Below are 24,839 nucleotides of genomic sequence, written 5' to 3' on the forward strand. Positions count from 1 at the left end.
TTGTTACCTTGCCGTTACTCCACTTTTTCGTAATATTTTCTAGAGTGAAAAAGTTATAACCATAATGATAATTTCATTTGGGGGTTTCAGGGATACCCTTATGAATAAGCAACCAATATGCCTACATTTGTGGTGTAAATAGGAACTTAGAAGGATGAGAAAGCCGAATTACTTGGTGGCTTGTCAGGAGCAGCACGGGTATATGCAGGCTGACTAGAGTAAGCAATACTCACCTTGAAATGAGAGATGGGAGGCTCCAAAGACAAAGGTACATGCTTCACACTTTCACACTCCTGAGATACCACACCAAAAGTGTGTCTGTCTTGGAGTGCTACAATTACCAAGCATTTCAATGCCTATCTCACCATATTGCCTTTTCTTTTAGCCCATTCTTTTCTTGGTTCCGCTTGGAGATGTTTTCTTAGCGTGAGTGGGCTGATGTTGAAAAGATTCCAAGTAAATTTTCAAAGGGGATTTAAAATCTCAGAAGATTGTATCTTGGCTCAGAAAATAGGGAACCACGACGGTTGACAATGGAAGACCCCTTTTCTACACACAGGTCCAGTATCTAAGCATGAAAAAACAAGTTGGAAAAATAATGCCAAATTGGAAACCAGGGGAAGGAGTTATTGATGCCCAAGTGCAGAACTTGATTCTCCAACAACAGACCACTGACCTTGGAAAAAAGAAAGAATGAGAATATCTGTATACACAAAGAGGTGTGTGTGTGCGTGCACATGCATACACACATACACATCACACACAATATTAGGATATGACATAAAGTCACTGTACCACTCAGCGTGCCCTATTATTTGCTTAGTGTAAGATTTCTTTCCATCATCTGAATGAGAATTTATGGGTGGGGTTACAAATAAGATATTTCAGGACTTTGATGAATATTTCAAATGATGATGTTCATCTTTATCAAAATATGTGTCTTGAACTTTTGCTTATATATAAAACTACTAAGTATTTCTCTTATTAGAGCCTTTTAAGAGTGAACCTAGTTGGAACTAAAAATGAAACATCTCCTTTTTAAACATATATATGAAAAAATATCTTTAAGAATGTATTAGGAAGAGACAGGAAAAATACAAGATAAGCTTGTAGCATTTTGTAGTACCAGAAGGGAAGTACTCAAAAAATATAAAGATAGGGACATTTCCAAGGGACACAGAAGACAAACTTAAAGAGCTCCCAAGAGCCAAAGCAGAAACAATTTATGGAATAAAATAAAAAACACAGAACTGGATTCTACCCACAGTATAAAATAAATATCCAACAGATCTACTGATAAAATAAGTGACCGAACAATAAATATTGGAGGAGAAGAGATACATCTTCCTTACAGAAAAATTCCAAATAATAAATGCAGCTACTCCCTAGTCTAGGAGTTGCTGAGTATGGGGATCTGGCATTGAATGCCTCACTTACAAATTTTAGTGCGTGGAAAGGGGAAAACAATAACTTTACAGTGGAGAAGCCAGGAAAGCACTACCTTAACCAAGTGATCAAAATTAACGTTATCAGTAATGTCATGTGGATAACATATACCCCTTGATATGATGAGAAAGGCATTTCACCTCTGAAGTATTCTTTCTAAAAACCCATAATCAGTCTGTTCAAGAAAAAAAAATCAAACAAACCCAAAGTGAGGGACATTCTACAAAAGAACTGAGCAGTGCTCCTTAAATCTGTCAAGGTCATGGGTTCCAGTCCTAGATGGCAACATATGAGGCTCCTGAACTCACCTCCTCCAATTGTCACACCAAATCTGTAGCTACACATGGAACAATTGCCTTTGAAAGAATCCAGAAACAGCTGAGCAACTCCTTCACACTGGGCAAATGAGATAAAAACCACTATGAAATGGTAAGAAAGTCTGAGACACACTGATCAATCAGGAGGAAACTCACAACTCCTAGCTTCAACTGAGGAGTGAAGGGTTTGGACCCAGCATCTACCACCCCAACTTCTAAGACTTACACCAGAGGGACAAGCTCCCAAAACACCTAGCTCTGAAAGCCAACAGGGCTTGCATCTACGAGACTCACAAGGCTATAGCAAACACAAAAGCACTTTTTAACAGGCTCATGAGAACTCACTATGGCTAGGGCTCAGAGCAGAGGCAGCAGAGAGAAATACCTATCTTCCAGTCTTTCCCTGAAAGAGACCAATTTTTATGTCTTAAAAGCTGCAGTCTGAGGGCTTCCCTGGTGGTGCAGTGGTTGAGAGTCCGCCTGCCGGTGCAGGGGACACGGGTTTGTGCCCCAGTCCGGGAAGATCCCACACGCCGCGGAGCGGCTGGGCCTGTGAGCCATGGCCGCTGAGCCTGCGCGTCCAGAGCCTGTGCTCCACAACGAGAGAGGCCACAACAGTGAGAGGCCCGCATACCACAAAAAAAAAAAGAACAAAAATAACTATAACTACAAAAATTTATTAATGGATACATAAGATAAAAAAAGTAAATAGTGGCATCAAAAATACAAAACTTGCAGGGGACGTAAAACCACAGAGCTTTAGCATGAGTTCAAACTTAAGCTGAAATCAGTTTAAAATAGACTATTATAAATATAAGATATTTCATATATTCCTCACGGTAATCACAAAGCAGAAACATATAATAGATACACAACTATCACAAGAAGGAAATCTAAGCATTACCATTACTGAAAATGAATAAATCACAAGTGAAGAAGCAAAAGAAGGAAAGAAATTTAAAACAACCAGAAAACAATTAATAAAATTGCACCAGTAAATCCATATCTATCAATAATATTTTAAATGTAAATGGAATAAATTATCCAGTGAAAAGACATGGAGTGACTAAATGTATACAAAAAGCAAGAGATATACTGCCTAGAGACTCACTTCAGATGTATGGACAAACACAGGGTGAAGGTAAAGGTATGGAAAAACATATTCCATGCAAATAGAAACTGAAAGAAAGTAGGGGTGGCTATATTTATATCAAAATAAATTTTCAGCCAAAGATTGTAATAAGAAGCCAAAAAAGTCATTATATAATGATAAAGGGGTTAATCCAATAACAGAGTGTAACATTTGTAAATATTTCCAAACCCAGCATAGGAGCACCTAAATATATAAAACAAATACTTACAGACCTGAGGGGAGAGCAAAACAGTAATATTAAGAGACTTCAATATCTCACTTTCAAAAATGGACAGATCATCCAGACAGACAGGTATTAAGGAATTATTTAATTTAAACTATGCACCAGAGCAGATGGACTTCACAGACATTTACAGAACATTCCATCAAACATTAGTAGATATACATTCTTCTCAAGTGCACACGTACATTCTCCAGGATAAATAATACATTGGACCAAAAAACTAGTCTTAATAAACTTAAGACTGAAATAATATCAAGCATCTTTTCCAACCATAATGGTATGAAGCTAGAAGTTGATTACAGGGAAAAAATAGGAAAATTCACAAATATGTGAAGATTTTTAAAAAGCACTGAATAACCAATGGGTCAAAGAAGAAATCAAAAAGGAAGTAAGAGAACATGGTGGGCCCAGCAACTGGCAGGCATAACAGGTGGCATTCCCCATGGCCAGGTGCCTCAGCCACTGCCCACAGGAGCCTAATGTTCCTGGAGGCTCTAGGTGGAGTCCTGGGAGCTGAAGGGGACCAGCAGCCACTGCTGAAGCATGAAGAATGGATAAGGCAAGAGCCCTCAAGGTTTCTCATTTTTCTGTTTAAGATTGTTGCCATAGTCCTCTCAGTGAAATGGAAATGCACACAGGCATCGCAGAGGCAGTTGTTTTAAGTAGATCCCTGAGAGGCCAGCAAGATGGCAGAGTAGAAGGAGGTAAGCTCACTCCTTTTTACAAAAACACCAAATTAACAACTAACTGCTGAACAACCATAGACAAAAAAATTAACACTGGAACCTACTAAAAAAAGATAACCTACACCCAAAGACAAAGAAGAAGCCATAACAACACAGTAGGAGGGTTGCAATCAAGATAAAATCAAATCCCATACCCACTGGATGGGTGACCACAAACTGGAAAATAATTATACCACAGAAGTTCTCCCACAGGAGTGAAAGTCCTGAGCCCCACATCAGACTTCCTAGTCTGGGGGTCTGGAAATAGGAGGAGGAGCCCCCAGAGAATCTGGCTTTGAAGGCCAGTGGGGTTTGATTGCAGGAATTTCACAGGACTGGGGTAAACAGAAACTCTACTACTGGAGGTTGCACACAAGGTCTAGTGCACAGCAGGACCCAGGGAGAAAACCAGTGACCTCATAAGAGACTGGACCAGACATACATGCTAGTATTAGAGGGTCTCCAGCAGAGACGGGGGGCTGCTATGGCTCACTATGGGGAAAAAGACAATGGCAGCTGCAGCTCTGATGAGTACTCATTAGCATGAGCCCTCCTGGAAGCTGCCATTTCCCCCCAAGACGTAGCCCCACCCAACAGCCTGTAGGCGCCAGTGTTGGGATGCTGCAGGCCAAACAACCAAAAGGGAGGGAACACACCCCCACCCACCGCAGAAAGGCTGCTTAAAGTCTTCCTGAGCACAGCTCTGCCCACCAGAGGGACAACACGGAGCTCTACCCAGCAGTGGGCAGCTACCAGTCCCTCCCACAAGGAAGCTTGAAAAAGCCTCTTAGACAGCCTCATCCACTAGAGCACACACAGCAGAAGCAAGAAGAACAACAAGGCTGTAGCCTGCAGAACGGAAACCACAATCACAGAAATTTAGACAAGATGAGACAGCAGAGGAATATGTCCCAGGTGAAGGAACAAATAAAACTCCAGAAAAATAACTAAGTGAAGTGGAGATAGGCAAACTACAGGAAAAAGAATTCAGAGTAATGATAGTGGAGATAATCCAAGATCTCAGAAAAAGAATGGAGGCACAGATTGAGAACATACAAGAAATATTTAAGAAAGACCTGGGAGAAATAAAGAACAAACAGAGAGGAACAATAAACTACCTGAAATGAAATACAGTTTTTTTCTTCTACAGCTAGAAGAATTCAATAGTAGAGTAACTGAGGCAGAAGAACAGATAACTGAGCTGGAAGACAGAATGGTGGAAATCACTGCCACAGAACAGAATAAAGAAAAAAGAATGTAAAGAAATGAGGAGAGTCTAAGAGACGTCTGGGACAACATTAAATGCACCAACATTCACATTATAGGGGTCCCAGAAGGAGAAGAGAGAGATAAAGGACCTGAGAAAATATTTGAAGAAATAATAGCTGAAAACTTCCCTAACACGGGAAAGGAACCAGTCACGCAAGTCCAGGAGGCACAGAGTCCCAGGTAGGACAGACGCAAGGGGGAACACGTCAAGACACACAGTAATTAAACTGACAAAAATTAAAGGCACAGAAAGATTATTAAAAGCAACAAGGGAAAAGCAACAAATAACATAGAAGGGAACTGCCATAAGGTTATCAGTGATTTCTCAGCAGATACTCTCCAGGCCATAAGGGAGTGGCATGATATATTTAAAGCGATAAAAGGGAAGCTACTACCAAGAATACTCTACACAACAAAGCCTTCATTCAGATTCAACAGAGGAATCAAAAGCTTTACAGACAAACAAAAGCTAAGAAGATTCAACACCACCAGGCCAGCTTTGCAACAAATACTAAAGGAACTTCTCTAATGGAAAAGAAAAGGCAACTAGAAACAAGAAAATTAAAAGTGGGAAAGCTCACTGGTTAAGGCAAACATAAAGTAAATGTAGGAAACTGTCTGAACAAAAATATGATATCAAAACAAGCAATTATGAGAAGAAAAGAGCACAAATGCAGGATATTGGAAATGCATTCAAAATTAAAAGACCAGCAACTTAAAACAATCTTTGATAGACTGCTATATCAAAAACTCTTGGTAACCACAAATCAAAAATCTAAAATAGATACACACATAAAAAAGGAAAAGAAATCCACAAACAGTACTAAAGTTAGACATCAAATCACAAGAGAAGAAAACAAAAGAGGAAGGGAAGATAAAAGACCTACAAAAAAAAAAATCCAAAAGGGCTTCCCTGGTGGCGCAGTGGTTGAGAGTCCACCTGCCGATGCAGGGGCACAGGTTCGTGCTCTGGTCCGGGAAGATCCCACATGCCGTGAAGCAGCTGGACCCATGAGCCATGGCTGTTGAGCCTGCGCGTCCGGAGCCTGTGCTCCGCAATGGGAGAGGCCACAACAGTGAGAGGCCCACATACCACAAAAAAAAAACACAAAAAACTGGATAGAATCTCAAACAAACTACAGATGGTTTAGATACAGCCTTGTCTGTTACCTTCTCCAGAGGACATTTAATCATAACCCTTTTCAGGAGTTTCTCATGGAGCTTCTGGTGTTTCTTTCCACTGAACTCTTGTTGCAGTTAACATCTTAGCATCTGTCTGTCAAGTAGCGTAAGTAGTGTATGCCACCTCATTCTTTCATTTGTGTATAAGTCCTGCCTCCCTAGCACATATTCATTCATTCATTGTTTCAACAGTCAAGTCAGTCAGTATTGGATGTCTACCAGGCACTGTGCTGGGCATTAAGGGTACATTGTTACAAATAAGAAACCACTGTTGTCCTCAAGCTTTTCCAACGAGGTCAAAAGATAGACAATTAATCAGGCAATTTTAAAAAAACAGTGTATTAAGTGCTATAACAGATGCTTGCCCATGATGTTATGGGACAACATAAAAGGGGTATTTAACCAGATTTTAGGTTTAGAAGTGAAAACATTTAAGCTGAGTTCTGGAGAATTAGACCATATGCAACCTGATGTCAAAGGCCCAATCACAGACATTTGAATTTTCTCAAGCCTTAAGCTCAGCTCCTTGCAGAGAGCAGAAATTAGACTGTTAGTTAATTATGATCAAAATAATATTGATAATATGGATCAAGACAATAACAATGGCTTGTGTCCAAGATACAAAGGTGAGTAAGGCAGAATTCCAACTCTCAAGGCATTTCTGGAATTTTCCCTGTTCATCCTTGTACCCATCACGCCAATCACAATTCCTGGGACATGCTGGCACTCAATAAATATTTGCTGAACGGATGAGCTTTCTCAGACTCCCCACACCCAGTCAAGCACCAAGTCCCATGAACTCTTTTTTTTTTTTTTTAATAAGGCTGTTTCATTCATGTGTTTACTGGAGTAGCAGAGTTTTTTTTGGCGGTGGGGGGGCATGTGACACGGCTTGTGGGATCTCAGTTCCCCAACCAGGATTGAACCCGGGCCACAGTAGTGAAAGTACCAAATCCTAACCACTAGACCACCAAGGAACTCCCCCCATGAACTCTCATTTCACAGTATTTCTTACATCTGTTCCTCGATTTTTCTACTTTTCACCATACTCTTTTGTTACTTCCTATCCCTACCACTGAAAGAGAGTTTACACTGGTCCCCCCTGGCAAGTCAGGCTCTTCTTCCTCAACACCGCGAGCCACCAGCAGGTTTTCTGAAACCCAGACTTGCTAACTGAAGTGCCTACTGAAATACCTCCTGTTTGCTTACAGAATAAACCTGAACATCATCAGCATTATTACAATTCAAATCCTCAAGTCCTCCGTGGTCTTGTCCTAATCTACCACTGCGGGTGTTTTCACACGCAACACTCACTTAAACAAACCCTGTCCTCTAGTCATACTTGTTCACCCACTGGTCTTCCAAACAGGCTTTTTGTTGACCAGATTCCACTCAAAAGCCTTGGTTCAGGCCAGTCCTATATCCAGCAGCTCTTCTTCCTAGGCTCCTAAGACCCAGTACAAAACTTTGCCTAGGGTGAAGCTTTCTTTGAACACCTTTGTGTACAGTGTGAAAGAGAAACCACATTTTCTTAATACAGATACACAACTGACTCAACACCATTTTTTCAAAAGACCATCTTTTTCCCAGTGCACTTCTGTGCCTGTCACTTTTGTCATAAATCAAGAACCTGTCAATAATAACATATACACAGGTCTGTTTCTGCACTTTCTGTTGATTGATCTATTCAATTATCCTTACACCGATACCACATTGCTTTAATTAATCTAGATTTGCTATCTGGAAACAGTCGACTAAGTTGTTCTTCATCAAGATTGTCTCCTCTATTCTTGGCCTTTTGCATTTTCATACAAATTTTAGAATCACTTTTCAACATATACAAACTTGTTGGGATTTTAATTGGAATTGTATCTACTCTATAGATCAATCTGGGAGAAAATTAAAAAGAAGTCATCAATCTCCTTAAGTATTTGATATTTTTATGCTAATGTAGATGGTAACAGTTTTTTGTTTTATTTTGGAATTGTTTTTTCATAATTTAATTTTGTATAGTAACTTTGTATCCAGTGGCTATGATAAATCCAGTGACATTATTAATTCATTAAGTGTTATCTGTAGTTTATGTTGTTCAAATGTACAAAATAATGTCATCTGCTAATGACAATTTTACTACTTCCTTTGAATTCTTACTCTTGCCTTACTGCATTGGTTATGACCTCCTGTACAATGGTGAACAGAAGTGATGATGGTGGACATCTATGCCTCACTATCCAGGGAGATATTTTTAAATATTTCACCATTAACTATGATTCTTTTTAAAGAAACTCTTTATCAGAATAATGAAGTTTCCTTTTATTTCCAGTTTGTTGAGAATTTTATCATGCCTAAGTATAGAATTTCATCAAACACTTTTACTTCATTTATTGAGATATGGGTTTACTTTCATTCTGTTAATGTGATAAATTACACTGACTTTTGAATTTTATATCAACTTTGTATTACTGGAATAAATTTAACTTTGTTACAATATGTAATCAATATACGACAGGATTCATTACCTATTTTATCCTTGTCTAAACAAGTCCTTTGAAGACAGGGTTTTATGCTACTTTGTATTTTTCTGTATTATTCATAACACTGTAATCATATTATAACTATATTTATAAAATTGTAAGCATCTGGAGAGAGGGCAAAGACTTGCTTTGGTCTTTGTATACTCTCTACTGTTTGGAACACAGTATACATCACATAAATGCTTGTTGAATGAAAGTCCTCATAATCTCCTAACAAAGTGTCTTTCACATAAAAGTCACTCTAAATAAATATCTGTTGATGATGAGTGTGTCAGTTAGCGCTTTCTTTACTTCAATGAGTCCCATTTTCTCAATTTAATTCCTCATGTTATACTTGTAAGAGCCCTAACAACTTATTGGCAGGAGCACAATTATAGCTCAATTCAGAAAAAGAATATGTTCACAAGTTTCACCATCTACTCTAGAGGATAAAAAAACATATTTATCACCCAATTGCCATGACATCCAGTCCCATGATACCCAGTCAGGTAGTCCAGCTTGGGCCCACTTCATATGTTAGGCATCAGCGAGATTTTCCAAAGTACATAAGTCCACCTGGGCAAGTTTCCCATGTTCTTCATTCTGCTTCATAAGCCCTGCTTAACAGCTTGATTTGTGATTTTAGAAACTGGGCTCTTTTGTCTCTGTTTCTGAGAAAAATTTAAACATACATTTTTGGTAAAAAGGTCTGTCTCTTCACAACCACTGTGTGGCATTTCAACTGTAACTCAACATTTATGTTGTACTCTCAAAGCACAATTTATGTAGGTATGAATTTGAGACAATCAGTAACTTTAAATGTCCCCAACACATACACTTGAAGCAACAACTCTGGGTTGCTACTTTACCACAAATTCTCTCTCTGCCTAACTATGCCATCTATCAGTCAATTCAGTACAAGAAAATAACATATTATAGTTACTGTCTTGTTCCAGAAATTCAAAAGATTCATCAGATTTCTTGACCTTTAGAGCCAGAACAGAAGAACTGGAAACTGTTACATAGGCTTAAACCTGAGACAGATACAGAAATCTGTGAGGAGAAGTGAAAACTTTCAGAGAAACTAGCCAGAGGAAATAGGTAGTGGCTATTACATGGAAGAAGGGAAGAAAAAAGGAATCTTAGCGTCAGTAGTCTTGAGCTTCTCAAGTTAAATATATTTAATATATCACTGACAGTGATTATGTTAAAATAACTCAATAAGCCATACCCAACAGAGTTCAAAGAAGTCAAAGTTTCTTCAAAACAAACTGAAGTGTCAACCCACTGTCCATTAGTAGAATAAATATATGCCACCTAAAGTAATGACAAATACAATAATGGACACAACACTGATGCATTAGAACACACTCAAGAGACATCTAGACTTTCATTTCTTGACGCATGGGTTAGAGAGGCAGAGAATTCTGCCTCAGCCCATTCTGTTTATCTAAAGTCACAGTAAATAATCCTGGTAAATGTTAATGTTCTTAAATGTTTGCCAGACTAAAATTATCCAGTCTGGCCAAAAATACATAAACATAAAAAAGGATATTTTCTCCTTGTTCATTTGTTTGTTTCGTTGGTTGATTTTTAATGGTACATTTTAAAGATGCATTCCCTTAGGTTGAACTTTGTCTTTTGGTGCTTTACTGATCTGCTCTGTGGATATAATTACTTTCATGAATCTGCTCTGTGGGACATAAATAACATTACATAATATGAGCCTAGACCATGGTGACCAAGATTGCTCCAATCCATTTATTCTTCTTTGTTCATCATGTGAATAATTTATTCCAGGAGGCAAGTGTGCACTTGGCATTTATCTACTATTCACTAGTAACATAAACTCTATTTAAGTGTGAAAATTCACACTTAGAGAAGACAATTTTTTTTTTTAGTGAGGCACTTACTAAACCAAGCAAGACACTAGGGCTCACTACAAGTGTGAACATTAAGGATTCTGTCTTCTACTCTTTACAGTTTCTCTCTTCTGCTTTCTCTTTCCTCTGAGCCACCATGCAGATAAATATCACAACCAGCGCAAAGCTGGGAAGGAAAGCAGAAGGTGGGGACAGGGCAAGGAGTTGGTCTCCACTAGCAGAGCCCACAAAGAGAGTGAGAACAAGAGTCAGCCTCAGAATGGCCAGGCAGGGAACAAACAGGGGCCCACTGGCCCAGGAAAGAAGCCCCCAGAAAATGGACCAGAAGCCAGGCAAAGAGGCAATTTAACAGGCCAGGAATGGTGAGCTGGCCTTGCTGACAAAAGGACCCACACACTTCTGGGTCCAGAACTATAATTCCAGCAGGCTGATCTCAAATATGAAATCTGGAAGCTCTTTGGGTGGAGAGTGCAGGCTCAGCCAAGCAACACCTGAGCAGCGATTATACCTATAGGTATTGTGTGTTGAGCACTGAGCACAGGCCATATGCTGTGCTAAGCGTTTTATGTCTCATGGTCAGCCTTATGAGCTAGTCATGGATGTTCTCTTTCTCCTTCTTTTGGGTCTTGGTTGAATGCACCTTCCTCACCCCCTTTCAAGAAAGCCTTGGCCAGGAAACTTTCTTGGGCCAACTGTCATGAGTCAAATAGATGCACCACTTCTGGGCAGAAGTACTGAAAGGCAATTCATGATTCACCAGCTTCCCTTCAGCTGACTTGACAATCATGAAAACAAGTATCAGGATGGAGCTCCCAGCAGGCCAGGCAACTAAGATGTGGAAAATACCCTGCTGCTACGGATTGGATATCTGGATGCTTATGCCCCCCTCCACCCCAGCCGAATTCACGTGTTGAAATCCAATCCTCAATAGGCTGGAATTTGGAGGTGGGGCCTTTGGGAGGTGATCAGGTAATAAGGCTGGAGTCCACATGAACAAGATAGTCTTCAGAGAGCTCCCCCATCACCACCACCACCACCACCACCACCACCACGTGAGGACTCAGCAAAAAGACGGCTATCTATGAACCAGGAAGCAGGCCCTACCAGACACCAAATCTGCCTGTGCCTTGATCTTGGACTTCCCAGCTTCCAGAACTGTGGGAAATAAATGTTTAAAAGCTACCCAGTCTGTTACAGCAGATCGAACTAAGACACCTGCCAACCTGCACAGGTGAGAAGAGTGAAGAAAAATTTCTTTTGTAGTACTTACTGAGCCGCTGCCATAAGGGGACTGTGCATCACTGGAGTATAGGCATGGGCTGTCTCCCTGAATCACCCAGTAAACCTGCAACTCCTTATGGAGGACTGAATGTACATCCTGGTGACTATGGGTCCTTTGCCCAGGCCTATCTAACCAGAGCCCCACTCTTAACCACACTGTGGCAAAAGCTAACTGAACAAGCGGGAGAGAAAATAAGACACCCCCATCTCCATAAACAGCATCAGGAACTTCTACACACACAACTGACATCAGGCCAGGCGACTTAGCGGAGTAGCCACTGCAACTCTCTAACTTTGTGGGGAAAAAAAAAAAAGTCAATCAAGGCATATACCACCAAAGGACACCAGCCTAATGTTACACCGTCCTCTGGGATAGCCAAACTGTATTAAATGGTGACTCTCAAAGTGATCCAGCCCCAGGGAGGGCTGACAGAGCAGAGTGGGTTAGAGTTGAAAAAGTGGCCCCATGCTCCTCTTCTTTGCTAGATCATAACCCTTCACTTTTACATTATACCTAAAGTAAATATGGGATCCTACAGAGAATAAGACTTCCATTGTTTCCCAAACCTAATGCTTTCTAAAGCCATAGGCGTTATGAGGCAGAACAGGAGGCGAAAGATTCTAAGAACCAAGACACTATTTGCAGCTAATAAGACAACATTCTACGCAGGGCCCAGAAATTTTACTTTTTCCTGAAATTTACAAGTAGAGTTCAAAATCTAGAATTCATGGTATAAACATAACTTCCTTGTATCTTCTAATCATGACTTAAGAATGGGAAAATTCCCGCACATACATTTATTTCTTAATGGGTATTCATCTTAAGTATCAACCAACCAACAACAGGAGACCTACTAGAGAATGGACTTGAGGATATGGGGAGGGGTAAGGGTAAGCCGTGACAAAGCGAGAGAGAGGCATGGACATATATACACTACCAAACATAAGGTAGATAGCTAGTGGGAAGCAGCCGCATAGTACAGGGAGATCAGCTCGGGGCTTTGTGACCACCTAGAGGGGTGGAATAGGGAGGGTGGGAGGGAGGGAGACGCAAGAGGGAAGAGATATGGAAACATATGTATATATATAACTGATTCATTTTGTTGTAAAGCAGAAACTAACACACCATTGTAAAGCGATTATACACCAATAAAGATGTTAAAAAAAATTTAAAGATGAGTTGAATGTATTCCAATCCTTAATCATTCAATTTCTGTCACTTTTGTCCAATCTGGGGATTAGTCCTGCAGCCTTTAAACTAGAAAAGGAGAGGTAAACTATTCTCATTTGTAGCAAATTGAGTGGAAATATATTCTCTAGCTGTCACTTTACATTGTGTTATTGACTTTCAGATTAAGCAATGCCTCTGAAGTCTGGACAGAGTCCACACTCCGTTATTGGGATGACTGAATATGCGTACCATTTGAAGCCATAATTTATTTATGGCCTTAATACTGGGTTGGCTTTTAAAGCATGAGCAAAATAACAGTAGGCTGTTCTCATGCATATGATCTCCATTATAATTATTCATTTTTAACATAATAAAAATGGTAGTCATCCATTTGATTAGACAGATCAAAGGGGTCAAACTACCATATATCACCTTTGAATTTCACATGATACACTCATCCTAATCTCTGCAACATCTAAATCTGAAGGTGTCACATGTGTTCAGAATGTTGTCTATCATAAAGTCAACATTACATTTTCATGCTTTGTGTGGCAATAACATACTGGGTTATATCTGTCATGGGTTTTTAGATTTTAAATATCTAATTAGAAATTAACATCAAACTACTTGAAACATCATAGTGTAGACAACATAGGACAGATGAGCTTGAATGAAAATAAAATTACATTGTTATGCTAATTTAATTTTCCATAGCACTTTCATAAATATTATTTCACTAAAGTGTTTGTAGATGTTTCAAAGGGGCAAGAGAATATCACAAAAAAATGTCACTGGAAGCAAAGCCCCCTTTCTAACTGAAAGCAAGTGTACAGGAAAATATCAGAACAGAATATGTTTCATGATATGTATTTGAGAAAGCAAACAAAACTGTTACTTTGATTTAAATAACAAAAGAGGTAATTTTTCAAAAAATAAGTACAAGGTTCTATTTTGGAGCATCTGAGTGAAGAAGAAAGCATAGATCCTTATGTGCAAACAACCAGATCTCACTTTCCTTGGTCTCTAACCCTCAGCAGGCACTGAGCATCCTATACTCATCCACAAAGGTGAGGCTGCCGTGGCCCACCCTGTAGGACTTAATACTTTCAGTGAAAATCTAAAAGTGAGAAACCATTTAAGTATAATGTGTGCAATGTTTGTGACTCAAGGAGACATAGTCGTAAATAAGTCGTACTTATTTTCAGTAAGAAAATAAAGGAACTAGACCAGCTAAAAGCACAAGCTGCAAATGAACACATATTCAGAGTGACACTGAAATGAAGACATACTCTATCACCATCCTAAGGGTAGACCATTCTCCCTAGTACTCATAAAACGACATCAGGATCCAAATTACAGGAAGATGCTATTTGCCCCTCTTTAATAACCACAGGTTCCTTCGCTAATTGTGGAGCTTGCATTTTTAAACAGATACTGCTGCCTTTCAAACAACTTGCATCCTAGAAATCTCCTTCAGTTACTTCCATGGTCTTAAGGATCTGAGGCATCCATTTGATATTGTCTCTACACACAAGACAGCATGCACCCCAATTCAAACCTTTAAACCTGCGCTTTCGGACTTGATCAGGCCCTAAGAGAAAAGGCAAAGACCTTCCTTTCAGACTGGGTAAGAGAAATACTCCTTTGCCCTCTTCCTCCTGGGAAGCTAGTTGCTGCTGAAATGCCCAAGAGAAGAGAAGCGCGCGGAGTAGGGGGTGGGGGGCGGAGGAGACGGGGGAGGGGTAGGTCCTTGCGGCGGTAGATGTGTGAGTTCCAGAAGTTCTTTCTATCATAATTGGCGATGTGACCCAAATACAAGGAAACCTCCACATTCCATTAACAGACTCAATTTGGATTATGCAGCTCCGCGGAAAGAAACGGCATTTTCTCTGTAGCCAGTTGTGCTGCCCTCGAGATAACTCTCTTAGTTTCATGTTAACATTTGGTTAAGGAGATGCTGATGGGTCAGATTTGACACTGTGAATCCACTAAACGCCGTTTTACAGGGACTTTTTCTCTCCTGAATGGCGAGCCTAGGGGCTCGGCCCCAGCGCCAATAACGTTTCCGGCGAAACACGCACTCTTTGGGAGACGGGGTCCCCGCTCGCCAGCCCCCACCCTCCAAGCGGCGAGTCCCGGGAGCAGGGCGACCTGCTCTTCCTTTCTCTGTTTCTCCTTGCAATGTGCAAACCCCTCCCTAGCTGGGCGCAAGTAGAGAGGACCGCCACCTGCTCATCCCAGAGGATACGCTGCAGAAAACTCGAATGGATCTTGCGCGGACACAGGCTGGATGCCAGCGGCGACAACTTTACGGATTTGTTCATGTTAGTTCTGGACCGGGTAAAATAGCCCCAAAGACGCGAGCAAACGCCCCTCTGAAGCCCACTGCCGTGCAACGCCGGCTCCTTGGAGCCACGCTGGGGCAGTTCCCCTTCTTGCTCACCCCACAAACGCACTGCGAACGACCCCCCCACCCCGGCAGTGGAAGCCCGGAGAGGTCGAGGTGTGCGGGTCCAGGCAGTGCGGAAGGGAACAACCCCGCCCCGCCCCGCCCCTCCCTTCCCCTCCCCTCCCCGCAGCCCGCTCCTTCCCGGCAGGAAAGTGCTGGAGAGGCCCCGGGCGGGCGTAGGACTCGGACGCCCCGGTCCCAAGCCGGGCCGCCGGCGGGGTCCCCGCGCCCGGCCCCGGGGCGCGCGTGTGGCAGGTGCAGGGCCGCGGTCGGGGGAGCGAGCCGCGCTTACGTGCTCCAGCTTGTCTTTCCTCCGGAGCCAGACGCTGGCGCTGTAGTCCTGCTGCTTGACGCTGCTGTAGAAGTTCGCGCCCACTCGGGTCAGGCTCGGCGAGGGCTCCTTGGGGCGGCTTTTCAGCCTCATCTGCTCAAAGCCCTCGTGGGGGGAGGCCGAGAGCCACTCGTGCTGCCGGATCTCCATGCTGACATGACCAGGCGGCGGCCGGCGCGCAGCGAGCTCGGGATGGGCGTGCGAGAAGCCGGCCGGGGCTGAGGGAGGAGCGAGCGGGCGCGGGCAGGGCGCGGGGAGCCGAGCGCGGGCAGGGCGGGGTGAAGCGGACGGGGAGGGAGGGGGAGGAGAAGGAAAGGAGGGGAGGAGGGAGAGGAGAAAGATGGGGCACGAGGGAGGCCGCGAGCTAGGCGTAGGCGCAAGGTGCGGGCGGCTGCGGTCCCGGGCGGGCGCTCAGCACGCCGGCCCCCGGCTGAGTGCGGCGGGAGGGGGCGGGGGAGTGGGAGTGGGAGGGGCGGCGGGAGGGGGGAGGGGCGGCGTGCGCCTGCAGGTTGGCGCAGTGAGGAGGCAGAGGGTAGCGAGTCCGTCCGCCGCCCCTCCCCGCGCGCCTAGGCCAGCGGTGGCTGGGCGGCGGACCTGCCTTCCGCAGCCTTCCCTCAGCAGGGCTCCGAGTCTTCCCCTCGCATTTTTACTTGAAAGCGAAGAGCAGCTGGAGAAGTCGGCGCTGTCTCCGTGCCCTCTCCCTCCTTGGCATCACCCCGCCTTTCCCCCACTCGCCGCCTCCGACCTCTGCCTCCCCTCTTTCTCAAAGTTCAGTAACTTCCAGCCTCAGGAGCCCATTTGTCCCACCCTGGGGGACTCCGAACAGAAGGTGTCCAGCAACCCCAGAAAATGGCCCCAAGGACGAGTGTCTTCTTGAGCCTGGCACGATTTCCTTTGGAGGGTGTAGTGATGCAGACCCTCCCGGTGCGGTAGCCCAGCGGCGGAGCGTAGCTCCTAGCAGCCTCGCCCCTCGGATCCTGGGAGGGCGATTCCGGACCCCTGCTGCAAATACTCCGCCTCCACTCCGTTCTGAAGGCTCTGGGGCCCGAGAGCCGTGCGGTTCTCTTCTTGATTCCGGGCTCCCAGGGCCAGGTTTTACATCCCCAAAGCTTTTTACCCGGGCTTTCCCTCTCAGGCCTAGACTTAAGACAGGCTGCCTCGACGATTTTTTAGAAATAAGGCGGCATATTAATAATTAAATCTCTTTATCTTTTTCTATTTTTGAAATCAACGTTTTTCAAGACATTCTTTGGTTTTCCAAAACGCTGAATAACAACTAGTGTTAAGGATTTCTCAGGTACATTTAAAAGCTTGTTAAATGTTTGAAAGCTAGAGAAGTGTAATGGAGTGTTTAAAGGGAGCCACAGATGGTAAACTGAACTCTCTAGCCCTTGGCAGAACTGTTCCCCAGAACTGTCCACCTTGCATTATAGTTTCGAAGAAAGACATTCTGGGTTGGAATTTGATGAAGTTCTGTGAGGGCAAGGATTGTGTATCATACCCTTTTAAAGCCTCCAAATGAGAGGATGGTATTGTAATAATAGTTGAAATAGAATCCTATGAGCAGTCAATTTGAGGACGAAGCAGCTACATATAAACAACACACAATTCTTGGTTATTCTAAATCGGTTTTCTTAGGAGCTGAATTGCATTGTGTAATGTGTACCCCAGTCTGTGGGTTATCTCTAAATCTCACAGTTATTTTGCAAGACACAGGTTATTCACCCCATTTTCCTGGTGAGGGAAGGAACCGAGACTCAGGCATGAATCCCACTTCAAAGCAAGGATCTGAACCATGATTAAAAGGCTGCTAACGCTATACATTCCACTGTCTTGTCGCTCATATTTTGCTATTACAATTTAGCTTTCACTGCTTTTGCTTTTTAAAGTATAAACATACAATTTAAATGATTACAAGTATATATATATACATATATATACATATATATGTATATATATATCTTTTATAATATTGGTGTTAGAAAAACCAGACTGCCGTTCTGCAAAGGCTACCTCTGCTTTTTGCTCTATAAGATTACACTGTAGGTCATGTGATATAGCCAAACCTTGGCAAGTGACAGATTTCCAATTCAGAGTACTAATGAAATGTTCCACTGTAGTAGAATTTAAACAAATGGTTTCCATATCAAGTCAGGTTTTCATATTGAATAGATTTTTTTTCCTTTACTATACCTGTTTAGGGGAAAACACTGTAGATACTACTATCATTATTTTTTAAAGGAATAGACTGGTAGTATATGTGTTACAGGCAAACTACTGAATTGAGCATTATAATCAATTCATAGATAATTTTTTATGATCAAAAATATCAGGCAAAGCACAGATTTTGTGCTGTTTCACATTTCATCTATTTAGTGTACAGTGCCAGACATCAAAATGGATTCAACAATTTTAAATAAACCTGGGTGCAATCATATTGTTTTTTTCTCTCTTGGATCCCTGTCCAAACTCATTGATTATGACATTCATATGGAATTTTCTGGTGGACCTTCAAAAGAGAATTTTACATGAAACTGAACTCAGTTCAAACTGTTGTAGAGAAAATAGTATTTCTGAAGGTGGCCAATTACAATATGATAATCTTACACTAAAAAATATTATTGAAATGTATAAATATTATTGAATTTGTAATTAACTCCCATAGCACTTTTGCCTATACATTTTCATAGCTCTTATATCTTCTTAAGGCAGCATAGATGTTATGATTATCTATCCTGTTAGTACATTGGCTTCTTTGGGAACCAGAACCACACCTGATCCTTTACAGTGCTAAATGATTTTCATTTGATTTCAGTAGGCTTCAAGTTTATCTAATAAATGGAGATTAATCATTACTACCTCAAATGATTGCTACAGGGATAAAATTATATAATACATAAGAAAACACCATATAAAGTATAGAGTGTTATGTTATTGTTATTAGAACATCAAGGCACAGGAATGTTCTTTATGTTATTCTAATGATGTTATTCATTTTCATTGGCAGTTTATCAATTAACCTTGATTGCTTCTAATTAATCATAGACACTGCACTCAGCAACAAATTTGCATTTCATTAACGTTTATATTTATTTTATAAATACTTTACTTGGTATTGGTAAAGTCACTACTGGTATTTTACATAATACTTTCAAACTGTATAGAATTTTCAAGTAAAACATATGTAAGCCATCAACATCTATTGATTTCAAACTTAGATTTAGATACCATTGGCCAGAAATTGTTAACATTGTCTGAATTAAGGCTAGAGTAGGCTGAAATTATCAAGACGTAACAGAGTATTTTATTAAGCCTTTCATAACAATAACAATACGTTACATTTCCATAATATTTACATTTGTAGCATGTTTTCATTCCCTTTATCATGTTTACTTCATGGAAAAATTATCTGAAAGTAGTCTTGGTAATTGCTAACATCTCCGTTTTTTGAAAGGAGGAAACTGAAGCTTATGGAGATTAAATGACCTGCTCAAAGCCATGTATCTAATAAATCAGAATCTGGTCTACAAGCTGTGTTCTTTGACTCTAAATAAAGGATTTTTTTTTAACCACATAAGATCAAAATATCTCAAGTGAATACTCCTTAGTACTTAACGTTTTATTTTTTATGTGTTTATTTTTACTAAGTATTACCAGGTTTCATTAAAGGTTTATTACTGATGAAAAAAATCATTTCAATAATTAGACCTTCCTTGGTAGTGTGCATTATGTCCTCACTAATTACCCTCACACTCTGAAGGATCATATTAAAACATTGACCCAAGAGATACTCTATTCTTTGTTGTCAAGTTGATCCAGCAGCTTAAGATTGCGTCACTTTTTTAAAAGACTTTATTTTTTAGAGCAGTTTTAGGTTCTTAGCAAAATTTAGGGGAAAATCCAGAAATTTCCCATATCTACCTGCTCTGCACATGTACAGCCTCCCTCATTATCAACATCACTCACTAGAATGGTACATTTGTTACAGCTGATGAACCTACATTGATACATCGTAATCACCCAAAGTCCATAGTTTACCTTAGGGTTTGCTCTTGGTATTGTACATTCTATGAGTTTGGACAAATGTAAAAAGACATTATCCATCATTATAGTGTCACAGAATATTTTCAGGGCCCTAAAAATCCTCAGTGCTCCACGTATTCTCCTCCCCCCCAACCCACCCCCATGTAATTAGCCATGTAGTTGTTATTGATTAGTTATAAAATGACAATGAGGATTTTTTAAATGTTAAGTTAAATTATTAACAAAGTGTATTTATCTGCATACAAACTTATTTTAGACTAACAGTTCTCATTTTTTTTTCAGTGCCTACTTTGCTGGTCACTGTCATCAAAGGTATTATATCATTTGTTTCTCACAAAAACCGTGCAAAGTAAACATAACCATTCCCATGTTTCAGATGAGGAAACAAAGACTCAGGAAGATTAACTTGCCCAAGAGACACAGCTAACAAGAGACAACACTATGGCTGAAACTCAAGGGCGGCTCAACTCTCAATACCGTCTCACAACACAAACCTGTCTGGTCTTGCTTGGGCTCCTGGCATCTCTGCTGAGCTGAGAGCCCCATAGTGAGCTGGAAAGAAGCTGGTGAGTAGTGGGAGAAGTTGACTAGCCTCCACGATGAGACCCTAGTAGAATGAGTTTATACTGTTAGAGGCTCACATCTTATTCACACAAGGAGAACCAAATCAGATACCTCTGTGATATTTCTGAGGGTTAAAAACATTGGTTCTATTGCCAACTCAGTTGAAAACCAACCAATAGTGAGACTTAATCAAAATGCTTTGCCTAATTGGATCTGTCAAGTTGCTATGGTTTAATCACAAAGTTGACCTTTGCAGTGAGCACTGGACAGATAAATCATATCAACACGTCTGATTGGCTGTGTCACAAAGAATTAGCCAATGTCTAGACTGAGAAAAAAGTAAAGAGTATAGTTGAAAAGATTAACTGGATGCTTAGGACAACTAAAAGCTTCTGGGAGGAAAAAGAGTCTGAATTATCCTAATTCATAGTGTGGATGGATTAAATCAATCAGACAATTGCTTAAATTGCCACTTCATTTGGCCTTCATGCCTACAGCGATTGAACAGTGAATTAACATTTCAAGATCACCCTGACAGTCTAAATTCAATTATAAGTACCTGGGACAGTCTTTTATATGTCTCTTATGGTATCCAGTATAAAGTATGTCCAACTCAACAGTAAACAAGGAAATATCTGATCATAATGTAGGTTACACCATAATTCTCACTCATTCCTAGAATCTCAAAACTAAAATCTAACCTTAAATAAAGTGATGTGAGAATGATGTATATTTACTGAATCTGGGCACCCATGAAGAATGTACTTTGTATGGTTTCTTATAATTTTATTCCACCCTGGTAGTAATCATAGCTTTCTTTCACTTTTTGTTCTTTTTAGGAAACCATTGTTATTGACATCAATAATATAGAATTAGTAAATGTCATAAAAGTATTTCGACACCTCTGACATCCCCCACTTGTTCATCTGTGCTAAAAAGGAATTTACTGGCTTTGTAGATATTCAGTATTCCTGGCAATTAGAGTAGTTTTTTTCTGTAGTAAATCACTTAAACAAATATATGCTGATGTGTACCATCTCAATGCTTGTCCAAGCACTGTTGATAGCTTCTGTACATTACGCAATATCTTTTGAAGGTAAAATGTAACATATTCAGTACACAACAATGAAATTCAGAAAGCTTGGAGCTAAATTTTATGCTCAGTTACTGGAGCTTTTGTTGGTCTTAGGTTTTCTAAGCCCGTGATGTCCTTCTCCCACTCCTTATTATGTGGTTCTAGTTCTTTGCCCTTGTTTTAATGATGTTATCTTTCTAATCTTTGTTTTTTGCAAATGACTTTGTTAAATGTAGGCAGAGAATAAGTAATAGATGAAGAATTAGTTAATCTGTCATGAACCAAGACTGCCTGTCAACATGTCAGTCTGATGGATTGGTTTCAAGTTGTAAAAACTATTAAAGTGATATACAAAGATGGACAGTGCGCATTAAATATCTTTCATTTCCCTCTTTGAACATTTCTATTCTAGTTATGCTCAAGTCACCTCAGTTCTTTCCAAAATTGCGTTCATTTTAGCAATTTATGTATGCTAGGCCATGGAGGCACAAGATAAAACAAAACAACATTAAAAATTAGTTAAGCTTCATCTGGTTGGAAAAGCAGACAGGTCAATGTTATAATGCAGCTACAGGTGTACGGGAACCAGGAGAAGGATGAACTGGAGAAAATGACCCAAAACAGTATGGAGGTTCCTTAAAAAACTAAAAATAGAACCACCATATGACCCAGTGATCCCACTACTGGGCATATACCCTGAGAAAACCATAATTCAAAAAGAGTCATGTACCACAATGTTCATTGCAGCTCTATTTACAATAGCCTGGACATGGAAGCAACCTAAGTGTCCATCAACAGATGAATGGTTAAAGAAGATGTGGCACATATATACAATAGAATATTACTCAGCCATAAAAAGAAACAAAATTGAGTTATTTGCAGTGAGGTGGAAGGACCTAGAGTCTGTCATACAGAGCGAAGTAAGTCAGATAAAGAAAAACAAATACCGTATGCTAACACATATATATGGAATCTTAAAAAAAATGGTTATGAAGAACCTAGGGGCAGGACAGGAATAAAGACGCAGACATAGAGAATGGACTTGAGGACACAGGAGGGGAAAGGGTAAGCTGGGACCAAGTGAGAGCGTGACATGGACATATATACATTACCAAATGTAAAATAGATAGCTAGTGGGAAGCAGCCCCATAGCACAGGGAGATCAGCTTGGTGCTTTGTGTCCACCTAGAGGGGTGGGTTAGGGAGGGTGGGAGGGAGATGCAAGAGGGAGGAGATATGGGGATATAGGTATATGTATAGCTGATTCACTTTGTTATATGGCAGCAACTAACACACCATTGTAAAGCAATTATACTCCAATAAAGATGTTAAAAAAATTAAAAAATAAGATTCTAAAAAGAAAATGTGGTTACATATTCAGATGATCTTAGCAGGGAGATAGAGTTTGGCTTTGCTGAATTGAACTCAGAATTTCAACTTGACAAACATGTATTGAATTTCTAGTGTGTACTTAGGGTTTGGTAACCACCATGAGAATTCAAAATTTGGAGAAATCATAAAGCCTAATGTAAATGAACTTACAATCTTAAAAATAGACAAACTCTAATGAAACCACAGGTAACATGAGATTATGATCAAATGTTAAGAAATGATCAAATGTCAAGAAATAAAGTACTAAATCAGTAGTTTCCAATGAGGCATTGAAAAATACACATTCCCAGAGTTTTTATGCTGTTGAAGAATAAACATTCCCAGAGTTTGGGTTATATAACTTGGATGAGAAGGTTAGGAAGCCTTGGTTTGGAAAATCCAGTAGGTTGTAGGTAGGAAGCTGGTTCCTACTGTCATTTAACAGAGTTAAACCTAAAATAAAACGGTCTGATTAGAAGAGAGATACTAATTTATTTGATGTAGCTAAGGTGTTAACTGTGGAATAGGTGCATGTTCAGGATATCTTCTGAAAGCTCACCAGCTGAATCTGACACACACCTGGACTGAGGGTTATAATTCAGTTGTACTCCCAGCTTCAATATGGAAAGGTAAGCTCTGCAGGCTTCAGTCTCTTTATTGGGAATGGATTTGTAAGGAATATGTTACACTTAACATCATAGTAACAGGTGTGTGCAGTTTCCTCACTTTTAATCCTGTTACTGTCACCCAATTATTTATTTTACAGATATAGATGCATAAACTATAATAAACCATTAGTATACTTAGGGTTATTCCAAATGATTGTTCAACTAGAATTTTGTAGACAGAAAAAAATGAATTATGGTAAAGTATTTCCTAAAATCCTCAGTTACCCCTGAATATGTATACTTCCCAAAGTCTTGACAGAGACTCTCAAAGCCAATGTATACAGTATGAGAGAAAGGCAATCAAAACTTTTAGATTCTCTAAGAAGAAAGCTCCCTGGCTTACACTCATCAGACATCACAGTGTTCATCTACCTGCAAGTGATGGATGAGGGAGGCTATAAATTCCAGCAAAGGAACAGGAAGGCCGGTGAACCCAGTGGGGAAGGAATAAGTTATAACTAGAAAACCTGGCCAAGGAGTCCCTTAGTGTGTACGAGAGACAAAAGGACTCACACATCTCCAGACCAGGAACTCAGATAGAAAAGGAGGGGAGGATAAGAAACAAGTTAACAAAATCAGGTATCAGCAGCTAGGTAAGAACCTGCATAGCAAACACAGAAGGAAAACTGATTTTGCTGATTAGTGGGTCTAGTAAATTGAATGTAATTTGTCATGAAACAGTTCAGAAAAGACAAAATTGCAACAAGCCAGCTGGAGTTACAAAGAATCATTGCTTCTATTTACAATTTTATTATGAGAAATAAAATGGTATGTGATTTATATAAACTCTCTTTAAGATTCACCCTGTCACTCTCTTCGTATGTGAGAAGAGACAGAGCCCAACCTGAGACATCACTTTCCACACCCTCCCTATCCCAAAAGATCCTTGCCTGGATCTTTCTAAAACCACAGGAGCTCTTTATTCAAGAGGGGAGCAAGGTTTTTTTTTTTGCAGTATAGTTAATTTACAATATCGTATTTGTTTCTGGTGGACAGCATACTGAATCAGGGATTTTTTGTTTGTTTGCAGATTGTATTCCATAATAGGTTATTACAAGTTATTGGGTATAATTCCCTGTGCTATACATACAGTAAATCCTTGTTGCTTATCTATTTTATGTATAATAGTGCGTATCTGTTAATCTCACGCCCCTAATTTAGTGTGTATCTGTTA

The 24,839-nt window shown here is 40.5% G+C and overlaps 1 protein-coding gene across 1 annotated transcript in view; it reads right to left on the reverse strand.

Moving 5' to 3' along the window:
• Window positions 1–16,093, reverse strand: part of PLD5 (phospholipase D family member 5) — a 492,035-nt gene extending 475,942 nt beyond the window's left edge. Inside the window, exon 1 of the mRNA XM_065885834.1 lies at window positions 15,905–16,093. Coding sequence (XP_065741906.1) covers window positions 15,905–16,093 — 189 coding nt within the window. The remainder of the gene's footprint in view (window positions 1–15,904) is intronic.
• Window positions 16,094–24,839: the final 8,746 nt, after the last annotated feature.

The sequence above is a fragment of the Phocoena phocoena genome, chromosome 1 (assembly GCF_963924675.1).
Source record: "Phocoena phocoena chromosome 1, mPhoPho1.1, whole genome shotgun sequence".
Classification (NCBI taxonomy): Eukaryota; Metazoa; Chordata; class Mammalia; order Artiodactyla; family Phocoenidae; genus Phocoena; species Phocoena phocoena.